The sequence below is a fragment of the Poecilia latipinna genome, unplaced genomic scaffold (assembly GCF_001443285.1).
Source record: "Poecilia latipinna isolate Pla-1442-1.1 unplaced genomic scaffold, P_latipinna-1.0 Scaffold447, whole genome shotgun sequence".
In the NCBI taxonomy this organism is placed as follows: domain Eukaryota; kingdom Metazoa; phylum Chordata; class Actinopteri; order Cyprinodontiformes; family Poeciliidae; genus Poecilia; species Poecilia latipinna.
The window spans coordinates 453,746-469,103 of record NW_015113063.1 but is presented as its reverse complement, the minus strand read 5'-3'; the positions used below and the strand labels follow the sequence as shown (position 1 = coordinate 469,103).

Genomic DNA, 15,358 nt, shown 5'->3' with positions numbered 1-15,358 from the left:
AGAGAGAGAGAGAGAGAGAGAGAGATCTATAGAGAGACCACTGAAAATTATCTGATCTGTATCTTTATTTTTACTTTTTATAGGTATATGTTTGAGAAAAATTAACATTGTGTTTTGTACTCTGTGAACTGCTGACAACATGTCTCCGAACTTCCAAGCAAAACTTCAGTATTTGTTTGCAGAAAATGAGAAATGGTCAAAATAACGACAAAGATGCAACGCTTTCAGACCGCAAATAATGAAAAGAAAACAAGTTCATATTCATTTAGAAACAACACTACTAATGTTTTAACTCAGGAAGAGTTTAGAAATTAATATTTGGTGGAAGAACCAAGAGGTTTTCAATGGGGTTCAATTAAGTGAACTCTTAATTTTTTCCAGAGCTGGACATATGAAAAATAAAGCCAGTGAAGCATTGTACTGAAAGCTGTAATGCTCCACTTGTGAAAGTAAAACTGTTATGATTCTTCTGGGCACTCAGACAAGACAACAGTTCTGAGTGTTGCAGTGACAGGATGAGTAGAGAGAGAAAGAAAAATGACCTGCTTCTTCGACCGCCTCCTCATAAGTGAGTCTTTTTGTTGCGGTCCCTCCAGATTCGTCTGAGATGACTGAGGACCTTCTGTCGAAAATCACCTCACCTGTAAATCAGCAAAACATCAATTTTTCCTACTTTTTCATTGATGTGTGTAAAATAAAACCTACAAATTATCAGACTGAAGGATCTAACTGACTGTTTAGATTTTTATTTTCAGGTAAGGACGTCAGAGTGTTAATTTCACACATTTACAAGAAAGAAAACCCTTTTTTTTAAATTCCCCTTTGTTTATACATTTATATTTAAAATGTCTTAATTGAGAGCAAATAAAGATGATTCTGAAAATAAACACACTGTGAAATACTTCAGTTTGTATTATTTTTGCAAGATTTGTCCAATGTAATGGACAACAATAACAAAAGAAATGCAATTAAATGCATTTTTTATAATATAAAAAACTCGACTAGCCAAAAAAAAGTATACTATACACGTTTCCTGTGCATTTATTATTAAGCATTTACAACAATAAAATAATCTTTACATGTGTGAAATATAAACCTGTGCCAAAACAGGCACAATATCAATCCTAAAATCACTGGTGAGGGAATCAGAATTAGATATTGTCGCCACAAAAAGAAAAAAAGAAATTAATGTCAGACTATAGTGATCTGCATTTAAAATGTCTGATATAAGCACTCTGCCCCAGCAGTGCTTGTATCTTGCACACAGACTCATTGGTTAGTAATAAATGGGTCAGTTGTTCCCTATTTGGTTAATATCACATGATCAAGCTTTTGCTAGCTATTCCAAATTATGTAATAAAAGTATATGATTCTTGCTGATACAGCATCGGGTCAATATCTGTATCGGCCAACACTCAAAGCTACAATATTACTTTCCTATCAAGTTGTATCGAACATGTATTTTGATTATCAACAGCTCGTATATGAAAACATGAACTTACAAGTTATCAACAAGTTCCTCCAATCCACTGGTCACCTCTTACAGAACTTTATAGAACCTCATTCATTAGACATTGTTTAAGAATAGCAATGGAGACTAATATTTGTTTGTTTGTTTCTATAAAGCTGTGATTGTCCCTCTCCTCCTCCCCTTGTTAAAATTTAATGAAGTGATGGAGCCTCTGGTTGGCTTTTACCTTCATCAGAGTCCAGCTCGGTTGGATCCAGCTGATTTCCGTTGAGAAGCGGCCTTCGCGCCTCCTTATCTCCACCATTATTGTTACGGGACATTCTGCCCTCCGACAGCCTGTGGTCTCCGTAGCAACGTGGGTGGATTAATTAACTTTAGCTGCAGCTGTGTGTGGGTCTCATGACACCTGAGCCTAGCGGCTTGGCTAACGCTGAAGCTAACCTGCCCGAGCAGAAGCAGAAGAAGAAGAAGGAGGAGGAGGAGGAGGACCAGGAAGTAAAAGGCAGCGGCGGTTTACACGTCCTGAGCGCCGTGTCTCTGCTCCTCCTGCTCGGTGTGGCTAAGCGACAGACAGCGGGCTGAAGTAGAAGCACAGCCGGGGAGTGTGACGGTGCTCTGGCCTCGGTGTTAGCGGCTAACTCTCGGGCGACACGCAAACAAATAAGCGCTTCGAGGACGCAGAGGAGGTAGCGTTACCTCCACTTCGGGTTTAAAAACAGGAAAAAAAGAGAGACAGCGAGCGAAGATGGCGACCAGCTCAGAGCGCAGTCCTCCTCCGTTCCCGGATTCCGAGGACCAAGATGCTCTGGACTCCGAGGAAGTCAGAGGCCGAGAAAGCGACGAGGACGACGGGGAAGAACTTTTCTTGAGCGCGGTATGTTTCCTTGGAGCTGACGCTCGTTGCGATAAGGCTAGCTGATATCAAAAGGGAGGTAACCAGGGTGAGCTAACAGGGGAGGTTTTCAGGAAAAGTTTTAGTCGATGCTGACCAACATTTATCTACTCATTCCTTCTGGAAACATTAAAGTTAACACGCATCACTCTCTGCTGATATTAAACTCGTAGCTGTCGCGGTAATTTCATTTTAATACACGGTGGAGGAGCTCAGCCTTCAGACAGTTTGTAGATGCATGAAGTTAAAAACGGCTACTTCTACTTCTTCCTAAAAGTTACATATTATCCGTGATTTGAACAGCGTGCTAACTCACGCTAAACTTCCTGTGTGGTTATTGATATGTGGCTTTTTTTTAAGTTGAAAGTATTCACAGCTACTTCCACTATCCAAAGTGAACTTGGAGTAAACTTGACTTTCGGGTGTGCGGTTTTGCCCGTGCGTGGAAAAAGTTAGCAGTCTGAACAGACTGTGCTTCTCCGTCTGATGTTTTTCAGAAACTTTTATTTCCATATTTGTAGATTAAATTCAGTTTGCAGGGTAGGATTGTAAAACTGGCTCATGCTTCCTCCTGTCATGTGAGGACGCTGCGGTCACATGGTCAGAACCCGGATGTTTTCAGTCAAAGTTCAGAGGAAAATCTGGAAAGTTGCTGCAAGTGATTTTTTTCCCCCTCTCTTTTTCCTTTCTCTCCCCTCCCAGAGTTTGACTCATCGTTGCAGGGAGGACATCAGTCAGCATTTTTGATGTTTCAGTTAGCAGAAATCCTGTTTGTACACGGAGACAATCTATCCTAGGCTAAGCAGGCATTAGATGGAAACATCCTTGTGGTTGAACGATTTAATCAGCGTTTCTTAAGAGGAGAATTATTTGCAACTACACCCAGTTTTCCAGGAGCACTTACTGCGGTTTCTTTCTTTCTTTCTTTCTTTCTTTTTTATTTCCTGTCAGCAGCTGCCCAAACTGACATTTCGCAAAAAACCGAACATCGACTTAAAAGTAGTGGGGGGACTTGATTAAAAGTTTTAATCGAGTTAATTGCATAGTCTCTAACTTATCAAAATGAATCACATTTTAATCAAAAACCATGCATTGGCAGAAATAAACTTTCAATTCAAAAACCCATTTTGCTGCTTAATTATAGAATAAATAGACACATGAGCTCAACAACAAAAATATTTTGTGTTTACAAGGTTTCTCCCACAAAACTTGCTAAGCCCGGTGGTCCCAACCACAGCTCGATAGTTCATCCAGCGGCCCATTGTGTTTTTGAGTAAAAAAATGTTTAAAGTTGACAGAAAATGTGAAAATATCACTTGATAATTATGTGTTATTGGAAGAACACCAATCTGAACACCAATTATAAAGTCTTAAAAATGCAAACGTAAAAAAACCAAAACCTTAAATCAATAAGTACCTCTGATCATTCATGGAGTATCTTTAGAAATGTGTACTGTGGTTGTGTTGGGGATGTCTCTCCTTGTCCAACACTTCAGCATTGAGATGCTAGAATGGCTTCACTGATAGGCTAGCTCCTTTTAGCACAACTTGAACACTGCAGTAGTCTTTTCCAAAGTCCCATAATAAAGTTTTTGAAGCTGAAATTAATCTCCAGTGGGTCAAGAGAAGTAAATTTGTTGTCCATTGCTGGTTTTAGCGAATGTCATTTGTACGCCAGATTTACAGGCGTACCAGAAACGCATGATTACAAAGGTTATTTTACTGTAGCCACAAACATTTGTATGTTTTATTGGGATGAGTCATTACATCGTAGAACCAACTTTCACTGCGATTCCAGCTGCCTTTTTATGGTACGCCTCTACCAACTTTACACAGACTGAAACCCTTTTGCTCATTTTTCTTTGCAAAGCATCTCAGGCTGAGATTGGATAAATATCAGTTTACAAGCCTTCCAATGTAGATTTACTGTCTGAACTTTGACTGAAAAAATGTGTCATGCGATTGTGTTCTGACACTTTTATGTTGATGGTGCTAAATAAAATCCAGTAAAACCAACGGCCTTCAAAAGTCACCAAATTCATCACTGGAGTCCAACACATCCTCAGTATGAACATGCCTGATCTGTAGAGGCACACAGCAGTTCAGACATAAAGTTGTGTAGTAATTTAAAGCAGTATAGTTTATGAAATATTATCTCAACTTCAAACCTGAAGTGAAGCCTTTTAAGCTAGGGTTTTCTCCTAGTTTTTTTTTTTGTTTTGTTTTCTGTGAAAAGATTGAAATTGAGTCATTCAGACCTCCAAGAAAAAATCGGGTATAGGTAAACAAAATCTGATTTGTGTCGCATTTGTCCACTCCAAGAACTTGGCTTTAGCGTAGCATTACTTCAACATAAATGTACACAAGTAAAAGTATCCATCCAAGAAATCACTCACGTAGGACTAAAACGGTATTTGGTTAAAAAAAGAAGTGTACTGAAGATACTGTGAAACTGACACCTGATTTAACATTTAAATCTGATGTAACCAGACAGGCAAAAATGTAAAGTTATGTAATCAATTTCTTAAAATGCAGTCCTAAATCACTTTTTGCCAAAAGTGAAATTTGACTTAGGCCAAATTTCACTTATTTCACTTGCGATTTGCAAATTTAGGTATTTTAAAGTTAAAAAAAAATCTAAAAATCTAAATCAGATTTTTTTTCAGCATAAAACATATGAAACCATTACTTCCAGTAGGTAATGTATATGTGTGAGAACAGGGTAAAAGTAGACCCAGTAACAATATCTACTGTAGCTTCACTTGGCCTCCAAATGCTTCAGCAAATGAAAAGTAATATTAGAGCAACACACCTTGTGTGAAAACAAGACGTTCATATAATGTGCGTGTACGTGCGTTTGTAATGCCTTGTGGGGACAATTTTCCTGACATTTACTATGTTGTGGGGACTGGAGCCTGGTCCCCACAAGGGGAAACCCTGTTTTTGGGTCAGGGGTCAGAGTTAGGGCTAAGGTATGAATTGAGTTTTGGTTAGGGTTAGGAAAAGGGTAAAGGTAAGGTTTAGGCTGTAGAAATGAATGGAAGTCAATGGAAAGTCCCCACAAAGATAGCCACGCAAACGTGTGTGTGTGTGTGTGTGTGTGTGTGAGAGATTTTTGCTGAAATGAAGCTTATTCTTCTGTCAGTGAAGTTACTCAGTGTTGAGAAAAGCCAGAGCTTTAAGTCAAGGGACTCCATTTGCAGGTTATGTAGATTTAGTGTCCCAGTAAAAGTAATGATGAAAATGTGCATGTTGCACTTTAAAAGATGAAAGTTCAATACATAATTTTTCCTTTCTACAATTATGCTCCACTTTGTGCTGTTTTAAAAATACATTCTTATGCAGTGAATAAATTATTAAAGCATGCAGGGTGGAATGTGCTGAATATTGCTTTTTTTCATTCTAAATTGATTTTTAGAGTAAATTATGAAGAAATGATAATAATAATGCCTAGGATTGGGTCATATAGCTTTAAAAAAATCTGGTATTTTTTCAGACTAGATTTGATGTCTGATATAATTTTTTTGCTTATTTTTTTTTTCTTTTTTAAAAGAAATTACAAATGACAGCAAATATTTTCAAAAAGTGGTTTTTATTTCAATCATCTCTTTGAGTTGTACAACACAGCATCAGGGCCAGTCTACGAGACATTTTGTTCATATTAGCAAAATAAAGACACAATTTTATCAGAAAAAGTCTTAAAATTACCAAAAAAGGTCATTTTTAATGAAAAAAAAAAAGATTTGATAATCATGAGGATGTGATGTGACCAGCACAGTCCGTTTTTCTTCGTTATTGAAACAATCATGTGAACATTGTGTCCAAGTCCTGCTACTACTGATGATTTGTTGCTGATGTCTGGAAAGATTGTGTTGTATCTTTCCACTCAGCTGATGTAGCCGTGGTGTTGCGGCTACATCAGTGTTGGCCGTAAAACTGATGTATAACCTCACAGTATGCTCAGGACATTTTTTTTTTAAATGTCTTTTTTCATTATTATCTTTTTGTGCAGGAGTTCAGGTAATATTATAACTCTGTTGTCATAACTAAATAGTAAAAAATCAACCATCGTAATGCTTCATAGTGGAGTTGATCTGGATTCAACATCCAAATAAATAGAAGCCATAAAACACACACTTAAAACAAGATGGCGGCCCTCGTCATGCCAGCGTCACTCTAACGTATGGAAACTCAATGACTGGAGGAAAAAAAATCCAGACTTTCCAAAACCAATGACTTTATAAACTTGATTAATGGTTAACGATGCCTCTCCTTTGTCTCCAGACCAATACGCCCATGGCCAAAGAGGAGAGCCCATCGGCACCTGCCGGTCTGCTCGTTGACCTCCTGAGTGACCCTTTGATTGAGCCCCTCAGCAGCTCAACGAACAAACCCTCCTCTGAGCTTTTTGAGGGCCTGACAAACGACACAGCCGTCACAGCGGGGAAGCCTTCGGTTGAGGCCTCGGATGAGTTTGTTGACATTCTGGGAAGTGAAGCTGCAGCACAAAGAGAGGAAGTGGATGTTACAGTGGAAGCAGCGGCGGGGGATAAGGGTGAAACAAGCCGTGGCGCAACAGATTTACTCGCCGATGGAGAAACGAGAAGTGCCCCTGAACAGGAAGCGACTTCTGCTGCTCCAGTCATGGACCTCGGCGGCTTGCAGCAGCCACCTGCCAGTGCAAAGGTCACCGACCCGCTGGAGGACCTCCTGAGCGATCCGCCGGCTACCGCCGCCTCTGACGCCCACAAACCCAGCGGCGCGGTGGTCGACCTCTTCGACGACGAGGGAAGCGACATTTTCACCGGAGCCCCATCTAGCAAACCTGCCAAGCAGCCTCAGAAAAGCCTCTTCGGTGAAGCGGACGAGGACCTGTTCGGCGAGCCGCTGGGCGCCGTCTCAAAGAAAGCCACCAGTAAGGAGCAGAAGGAGAAATCCGCCCCGGCTTCAGCTGGAGAACCCGCTCACATCTTCACTGAGGAGGCGGTCGGCACGGTGCCAAACACCAGACCGGTCAGCTCCAAAACCAACGGAATCCCTCCCGAAGAGGACTCTGATATATTTGCAGGTGGGCAGACTGTTCACTTTTTATTTTTCCTGGTAAATGTGTAGAGATCAAACTTCAGCCTCGTTTTTTCGTCTGCTTTCTCTCTTTGTCCGACAGAAGCCACAGTGGAGCTTTCCCTGGACAGTCCGAGGAGCGAGAGAAGGAAAGAAGCGACAACCAAACAGCCTGCTTCTGCCTCCACCTCCGTCTCAGCCGCCGCCAGCCTCACCAAGCCACAGTCGGCCGCTGTGGAAGAGGTACACACAACCTTTATTTACTTAAAGTCCTACAAATCTTCCAAATGGATGACAAATCCATTTGGACTCTCTTTTTGGCTCTACTTCCTGTTGGAGGAAGAAGCAGCTGGGACAGGGTTTCACTCTTCTTGTCTATAATTTGTTTCAGCTGGAAGAAGAGGAGGAAGAGGAACTTGAAGATAAGTTTGACATCTATGTCTCCGTTAAAGACCCTGAGAAAATAGGTGAGGAGCATTTCTTTCTTTCAACAAAGCTCGACAAATCCTCTGATTTAGCAGACAGTTTGATTTTTTTCTTGTTTTCTTCTAGGGGACGGCATGAACGCCTACATGGCTTATAAAGTATCAACACAGGTATGAAATGAGCTGTGGTGGACACTGTTAGCTAACAAGCTAGCTGCGCTAACCCTAAAGTGATAATCATAAATATTAGTTTTGCTAATGCGCTACAGCAATATGGTATTTAGTGAAAGCTAAACCATGTTGTCAATGAGACGACATGTTACGTTGCCCTCTTCTGGTTCAAATTTGTTATTACACACCCATCTCAACAGTTAGAAAGTGATGCATAGAGTTGTTGAGCTTTGCTAACTCTTGTTAATTTTGCCTAATTCACCACAGCAGGGTTTTGGTCAGAAAGCACGCAGGACATCAGGAGATTTTAAACTGTTTAACTGTTGCATTCTGGGTAGAGATTAAACATTTTGTGAGAAGAAACACAGCACATAGACAGTGCTCAGCCACTTCAAAATAAGAGCGTGAATATAAGCATATAACTACTTAAACAATTCTTAAGAGTCGATAATGTTGAACTTTATTCAGTTGAAACTTAAGTAAATTAGTGCTTTAGAAATTATGTGGAAAAATTCATTTGGGGCAAGAAAAGTGCTCCAAATGTTTTCAAAGTTAGCTAAAATGCTAACTCAAAACATTAGCTCTGCCGATTAGCGCAAGTGTGGTCGTCAATGAAAACATGAACCAAAAGCCTGTGGATTTGACGTGAAAGTTTCTTTTTAAATCTAAGGAGATTATACTTGTACAAGAGAGGAAAACGCTTGATAAACTGTTATAGAAACAGATTTCTACATTGATGTATTTTTTCTTTCTTTCTCCAGACCTCTCTGCCAATGTTCCGCAGCAAAACGTTTACTGTGAGGCGACGCTTCAGTGACTTCCTTGGCCTCTACGAGAAGCTCTCTGAAAAACACGGGCCGAACGGATTGATTGTTCCTCCACCGCCAGAAAAAAACCTCCTAGGTAGCGTTAACTCTATCGATATTGATCTGTGTTCAGATCTACGGTTCAGAGATGATTTTATTGGCATTTGATGCGACTGACCAGCAGCTAGTGCGTACTTGTGAAGTGAGCACAAATCGATACGATCACAATTTTACGAAAACACCAATTACAATGAAAATGGGATCCGTTTTTGCATTCATTGCAAATGTGTAGAATGGATTAAAAATGTTCTGATTTCTCTGGTTTTTTGCTGGGTTTGGTCACATCGACATGTCGTGGCTGTAACAGTGGGACGGATGGAGGTGTGAATAATTGTTTTCTGGTTCAGGAATGACAAAGATGAAGGTGGGAAAGGAAGATTCGTCATCTGCAGACTTTCTTGAGAGGAGAAGAGGAGCTTTGGAAAGGTATGACTGCATGGACGGATGTTGATATTTAATATTTTATCAGGACTTTTTTTTTTTTTTTTGAATTTGCAAAGCAGAAAGTTGAGTTTTCTGGTTTCCACAGGTACCTCCAGAGAGTAGTGACTCACCCAATGCTGCTGCAGGATCCTGATGTCAGAGAATTTCTGGAGAAGGAGGAAGTAAGCAGCATCTTTAGTTTTTTTTCCAGTCTGGTTCTTTTTTTTTATTTTTTTAGTTAATATTGAAAGATCAGGACAGAGATTTGTTTTCCTCCCTTTTAGCTCAGAACGTTCTTTATCCGTCTCGGGCTTTGATGAAGTTGTGACTTGTTTTCTCAGCTGCCCAGAGCCGTCAGCACCCAGGCGCTGAGCGGCGCCGGCTTCCTTAAGATGCTCACCAAGGCAACAGATGCCGTCAGTAAAATGACCATCAAGATGAACGAGTCGGATGTGGTGAGTTCGAGTCGCAAACGTTCACTTCTGATCCAGACCCGTTTTGTTTTCCTCTCCTCCTTTAATGCTTTAGTGAGCAAATCCCATCAGGTTCACTTTAAGGTACAAACTAAGGAGTCATGAACAAAATGAAGAGCCAACAGTTGTTAAATAGTTTGATATTCAAATCAATTAAACTCAAATGCTTTAGCAGGTAAAGATAAAACTTTTTTTTCTTCTCAATATTTGAACATGATGTGGTTTAAAGACGAGATTCATTTTCTTTGCCAGCTTAAAAACAGTTTCCTACTAGTCGATATTAATCTTCAGCTACGGCCAATAAGCTGTTTTTAAAGGTGTGAGTCTGTATCCATCAAACACCACATGGCCACATGGTGACATTTATGTTTCGGGAAGGGAAACAAGATGGAAAGAACATCAGACGTTAATATCGGCCCGGTTTCACTTACTGGACTGATACTGATATTTTTTTAAAAGTGATACCGATGTTTATGCTGATATATTGAGTTATAAGATCTTATATAAAAGTTCATAATCAAGAATAATACGGACAACCATGAACATCCTCTTTATGAAACTGTCTTTAGTCAGAGGCTTCTTCCAATTCGCTGTAATACAGACTGCTACAGGAGATCCTTCCTGCTTACAACCATCCCTACCGACAGTAACTCTTTGAAGAATCCTGAATTAATGTGATTCACAGCAACATTTAAAATCCCTTAGGGGCCAATAAAGTATTTTTGAATTGGGAAAAGTGTTAAAACCCTGTGGTGTTTTTGGGTTTTTTCCTGCAGTGGTTTGAGGAGAAGCTGCAGGAGGTTGAGTCTGCAGATCAGCAGTTCAGGAAGCTCCACGCTCTGGTTGAGTCACTCGTGGTTCACAGAAAAGGTAAAGTTTTATTTTGTTGTTGTTTTTCAAGTCTCTCTGATTCCAGAGCGTAACCATAACTCGGTCATGTGGTTTCCCGCCTCCAGAGCTGTCCCTGAACACGGCAAGCTTCGCCAAGAGCGCGGCCATGCTGGGCAGCGCCGAGGACAACACGGCGCTGTCCCGCGCCCTGTCGCAGCTGGCCGAGGTGGAGGACAAGATGGAGCAGCTCCACCAGGACCAGGCCGCCAACGACACCTTCAGCTTCGCCGAGATGATTGCAGACTTTATCCGCCTGCTGGGAGCGGTCAGGGTACGCCAGGAAACCAGTCACGGTGCGAAACGCTGCTGAGAGGTGACTGTGACTGATGGTGTCTGCCGCCTCACAGGGTACGTTCGACCAGCGGATGAAGGCGTGGCAGCGCTGGCAGGACGCGCAGGCCATGCTGCAGAAGAAGAGGGAGCTGGAGGCCAAGCTGCTGTGGGCCAACAAGCCGGACAAGCTGCAGCTGGCCAAGGAGGAGATTGCCGAGGTAACGCCCACGGGACCCTAACACTAAAAAATGTTCCAGAAATTAAATCTAATTAAGATGGATTTATCGCCCAGCCCTACATCCTGGTTATCATTTTGAATTTGTTGAGTGTTACTGTGTATCAGACTCCATTTGTTGTCGTTTTTCCTCAGTGGGAGGCCAAAGTGACTCAGTACGAGAGAGACTTTGAGAGAGTTTCTGCAACTGTGCGCAAGGAAGTCGTCCGCTTCGAGGTCTGACTCGTCTGTCTTTCCAAACTCTCCGAGCCGATCGGTTAAACACGAATAATCTTTTTTTTTTATTTCTTTTTTTTTATCACCAACAGAAAGAAAAGACCAAGAATTTCAAGAGACAGATAATCGTGTACCTGGAGTCCCTGCTTCAGTCGCAGCAGCAGGTGAGTCTGTCGCTCATCACCGCCATGATTTCTGAATTCAGTTTGGACTCAAGAATTAATTTTATTAAGAATAGTTTAAATGCAATTTTTTCTTCTAATGAAAAAAGGGGGCAAAATTACACCTACAGCTTAAAATACATTTGTAAACTACTGCTAATATTTATTTGTCCTTTCAACCTAAACCACTCCATTTTTGTAGCCAAATTTGAACACGCTTGACACTTAGGAGAGTCCGTTTAAAAATAATTTTGCTTTTAAATTAAACGCGTCTTAAATCTACTTGTGGCAGGACTATTTATTGATGTCTTTTTTTTTTGTGACGGGTCTTTTCTGTCAGGCAAAAGTTTGAGTTCTTTCCAGATATCTTTAGGCTACCGCTAACTAGCTGCTATTAGCCAGCTCGCTATTTTGGCGTCTATCATGGGTCCAATTTATCGCCTGTTAGTTGGACAACATTAATTTTCACCACTAGCTGACTTCTGTTGCTAACTCACATGATTCTAGGTGTATACTGTGGAAAATGAAACTAAATTTTAAGCTTGGCACTCTAACCATTAAGCAGATGACAGAAGTTTCTGCTTTTCTTGATTGTCATAAACCCTATATTTGGGCTTAAATTTAATTCAAGCTGGCCTTAAAAAGTCTTAAATTTCACTTGCTAAAACCTGCAGATGCCCTGACACAATCATCATACCAACATGGGGAAAAAATTTTATTAAAATCCCAAGTATGGGTTATGAATGTGCACCATTAAAATGCACCTACTGATGCGTTTGTTTTTTTTCCAGCTGATCAAGTACTGGGAGGCGTTCCTGCCTGAAGCGAAAGCCATCGCCTAACGGCCGGCCCTCTGACCGACAAACAGGCTGCCTTCTTTATACACTTTACCTCCTTTTGCCTTTAAAGCAAGAAAACAAATGTGTGTTGAAAAGGGAGATACAATCAACATTTTTTTTAATACAATCATCCTTAACATATAGCTCTGTATTCTATTGTATTAATAACTGTATATTTTCATTTGTCCTTCCACTATTTTCTTACTAGAGCAAAGAGTATAAAGATGAAAAGTTTAGCCTGGTGATTTGTCAGTAGCGCCCTCTGCGGGTGATGAGGAGCTCCTTCCAGTCTGAAGCTGAAGGTGGCCAAGAGTCTCACTCTGCTTCTCGCTTGTAATAATGACTCAAAGAAAAAAAAAAAAGGGATTAAATAACTTTTCTGATCACTTCTAGCCGCTGGATTAACTTCCTCGAGTTGTAGCCGGTGTATTTTTCTTCACAGGTTGAAGTAGTGGGGAGGGGAATGAAACGGGTTACACGTCATGTTTGTGGGTTCGATGTTTTCCGATGGGATTTAAGTCATGCAAAACCATGTGTCTGTGCCTTTTTACTTGGAAATGATGCTAGATTGAGAGAATTTTGTACACAGATGTGAGCCGAGCAGAGGCTTTGTTGCACTTAGTTTAAAAAAAGAGAGACTGTCCTGGTGTTTTCCTGAATGGAAACTTGCAGAGTACATGTGGGACAGGTGAGCATGTTTGGGCCCGTTTCTCACGTCAGAGTTCATGATCGACTCTTTTAAAAAAACAGCCAGTCAGATACGTCAGCTGAACGCTGCCAGGATTTTTTTTTTTTTTTTTTATCTGAAGTTGTTTTTTGTTTTTTGTTTTTTTGTTTTTTCTCTGCTGATGGTGAAACATCTCGGCTCGGTTCTGCTCCTTGCTCTTTCTTTCACACCAAATGGGCCGCTCCCACCTGTCACTGTCATCAAACTGAAGTTTATCTGATGGAAACATGATCAAGATGCATCTAAATTTTCTCCCCCCCCCACCCCCCCCCCCCCCCCCACACACACACGTTACTTTAAATTCAGTCATGTGCTGCTTCAGGTTCAATTAACACTCGGTCATATTTGCAGAAGTAATTTTTCCAGAGGTTTGAGTCGTGTCTGTTTGCATCATCAGAGCATTGATAGAAAGTTTTTTTCTTCTGTCTTTTTGTGGCAAACTCAGAGAAGAAGGGCTTGAACCAAAGAAGAATGTTGAATATTTTTTCTGAATGAATCACGAGTTATTTAGCATTACCGTGGAAAAAGAACAGGCGATCGTTTTGGGTAAATTATTCAACAAGAATGAAGGAGTGAAAAATCAAGATTGTCTTAAAGCGTACATCTGAAGCGTTACCTGGACCGCATCACTGCCGTACGGAGGCAAATCTTCCACCTGGTTCCTACTCTAACGTCTCGGTTCTTCACTAAACTTCATCACCGTTTTCGCATGGAAGATCCTGTAATGTCCTGAGGTTTCTTTGATTTATTTCTTTTCTTCTTTAGACCCTAACAGTTTTTTTGTTTTGTTTTTTTTTTTTTACATGTTTTCTACACCACATTACTAAAATTGTCTGTATGGCCTCTCACTATTGTAATGTTGGGACATACTGTGTCATAGATTCCTTAAAAAAAAAAAAATCAATAAAAGTTGCACTGTTTACTCTTGAACATTTCATAGAGGTTTCTGTTTTGACTGTTTATTCCCCCTCTCCCCATTGTTGTTTTGCATAAACCAGTTTTTACTTTAATGTTAAAGGATATTTTTTGCATTTTCTGTCAAAAGCTACATTTGTTAATGATTTTGTCAAAGCAATAAAAGGAGTTAAAACTTTTTATAGGTACTGTACATCTTACAAATGAAATAACAGCTATGAATGGAAAGTTTTCTGAATGTCTGTTCTGATGCAGAGCACTAAAAAAAGACTTGAATTAAAAAGCAAAAAGTTAGGATGCTAAGCACGCGTCCGAGGAAGCCCAGGTGTTAAATTTTTCAGGCTCAAATAATCTTAATGCATAGAGCTGCTAGTTATTGTGTTAGAGAGGCAGAACATTTATAGTGAAAGCCTGTAATCTGAAAGAGACAAAAGGTTAGCATAGCATTTTAATCTTGCATAACTTTAGTGCTAAGGCTACAAAAACACTGCCAGGACATTTTATTTTATGACAGAATCTGCTGAAAGCAATAAAAATGCTTTTGCGTGTGTAAAAGCATTTTCATGAACAAGTCAAGAAATTTAATTTTAAACGATGCTAAAAAAAAAAATCCCTCAATGTGCTGAAAAAGACGGTTTTTGGCGGTTTTTTCTAAGAACCGCTGCTGTGTCATGACAGCAGCCTTCAATTTTACTGACATCTTTAGGTTAAAGTTAGTTGCAGTTTTATAATCTCACTAAAAATTTGTTGCAGCTCACCTCATGTTTGTTCTCCTTATATGGTCATTTTAGATCCTCTTCCACCGTTGTCTGCCTCCAGGTATCTATTCACTGCTGACTGTAGACTCCGTATTTGCAATTTTGTATCGTGATTTTATGTCATTTCCTGTCTTAAAAACAACAGCCCACATCTGAGTTTCTTTTATTTTAGGTTTCATTTCAGCCCCCCTTCCCCAGGAGAGGTCGCGTGAACCCGCGTCACCTGCACGCGGTCCCGCAAGAAGTCGAGTGGTACAGTGGAGCACACGCTTCATACGCCGTCCACTAGGGGGCATACTGACACCGGGTGTGCTTTTAGGGTTTTATTTATCTCGTGGTTTTAGGAGGGCTTTTATTATGACTAATAATTAGCTTTTTTTTTATTTATTTATTTGTAACGTAATATTACTTTATTAACATTTTCGAGCGTGAGAAATGTGCCGCCATTTTTATGTTCCAGAGAAACAGGAAGTCATGAATTACTCATCCGAGGACCTAGCCCATAGACATGATATAAGCATAGACGGCCTCATGGACTACTCCGGCGCAGGAAATACGGCG

At 40.4% G+C, this 15,358-nt stretch overlaps 2 protein-coding genes across 2 annotated transcripts in view; one reads left to right on the top strand and one right to left on the bottom strand.

Annotated features, from left to right (window-relative positions):
• Positions 1 to 1,798, bottom strand: part of sv2 (synaptic vesicle glycoprotein 2) — a 14,631-nt gene extending 12,833 nt beyond the window's left edge. Inside the window, exons 1-2 of the mRNA XM_015038612.1 lie at positions 1,698 to 1,798; positions 543 to 641 (exon numbers count right to left, since the gene is read on the bottom strand). Coding sequence (XP_014894098.1) covers positions 543 to 641; positions 1,698 to 1,791 — 193 coding nt within the window. The 5' untranslated portion in view covers positions 1,792 to 1,798. The remainder of the gene's footprint in view (positions 1 to 542; positions 642 to 1,697) is intronic.
• A 404-nt stretch (positions 1,799 to 2,202) lies between these two features.
• snx1a (sorting nexin 1a) lies at positions 2,203 to 12,614 on the top strand. Its single transcript, XM_015038611.1, has 15 exons — positions 2,203 to 2,345; positions 6,648 to 7,431; positions 7,528 to 7,667; positions 7,816 to 7,891; positions 7,977 to 8,020; positions 8,782 to 8,923; positions 9,234 to 9,312; positions 9,416 to 9,491; positions 9,651 to 9,764; positions 10,559 to 10,652; positions 10,739 to 10,944; positions 11,021 to 11,164; positions 11,317 to 11,397; positions 11,490 to 11,561; positions 12,350 to 12,614. The coding sequence occupies exons 1-15, from the start codon at positions 2,217 to 2,219 to the stop codon at positions 12,398 to 12,400; spliced, it is 2,232 nt and encodes a 743-aa protein (XP_014894097.1). The 5' UTR covers positions 2,203 to 2,216; the 3' UTR covers positions 12,401 to 12,614.
• The last annotated feature ends 2,744 nt before the right edge of the window (positions 12,615 to 15,358 follow it).

Bases quoted from the DNA above. Each gene is read 5' to 3' on its own strand.
- snx1a (XM_015038611.1), top strand. From the start codon at position 2,217: ATGGCGACCAGCTCAGAGCGCAGTCCTCCTCCGTTCCCGGATTCCGAG. The intron at 9,313-9,415 runs GTATGACTGCAT...TGGTTTCCACAG, and splicing joins AGAAGAGGAGCTTTGGAAAG to GTACCTCCAGAGAGTAGTGA. The intron at 9,765-10,558 runs GTGAGTTCGAGT...TTTTTCCTGCAG, and splicing joins AGATGAACGAGTCGGATGTG to TGGTTTGAGGAGAAGCTGCA.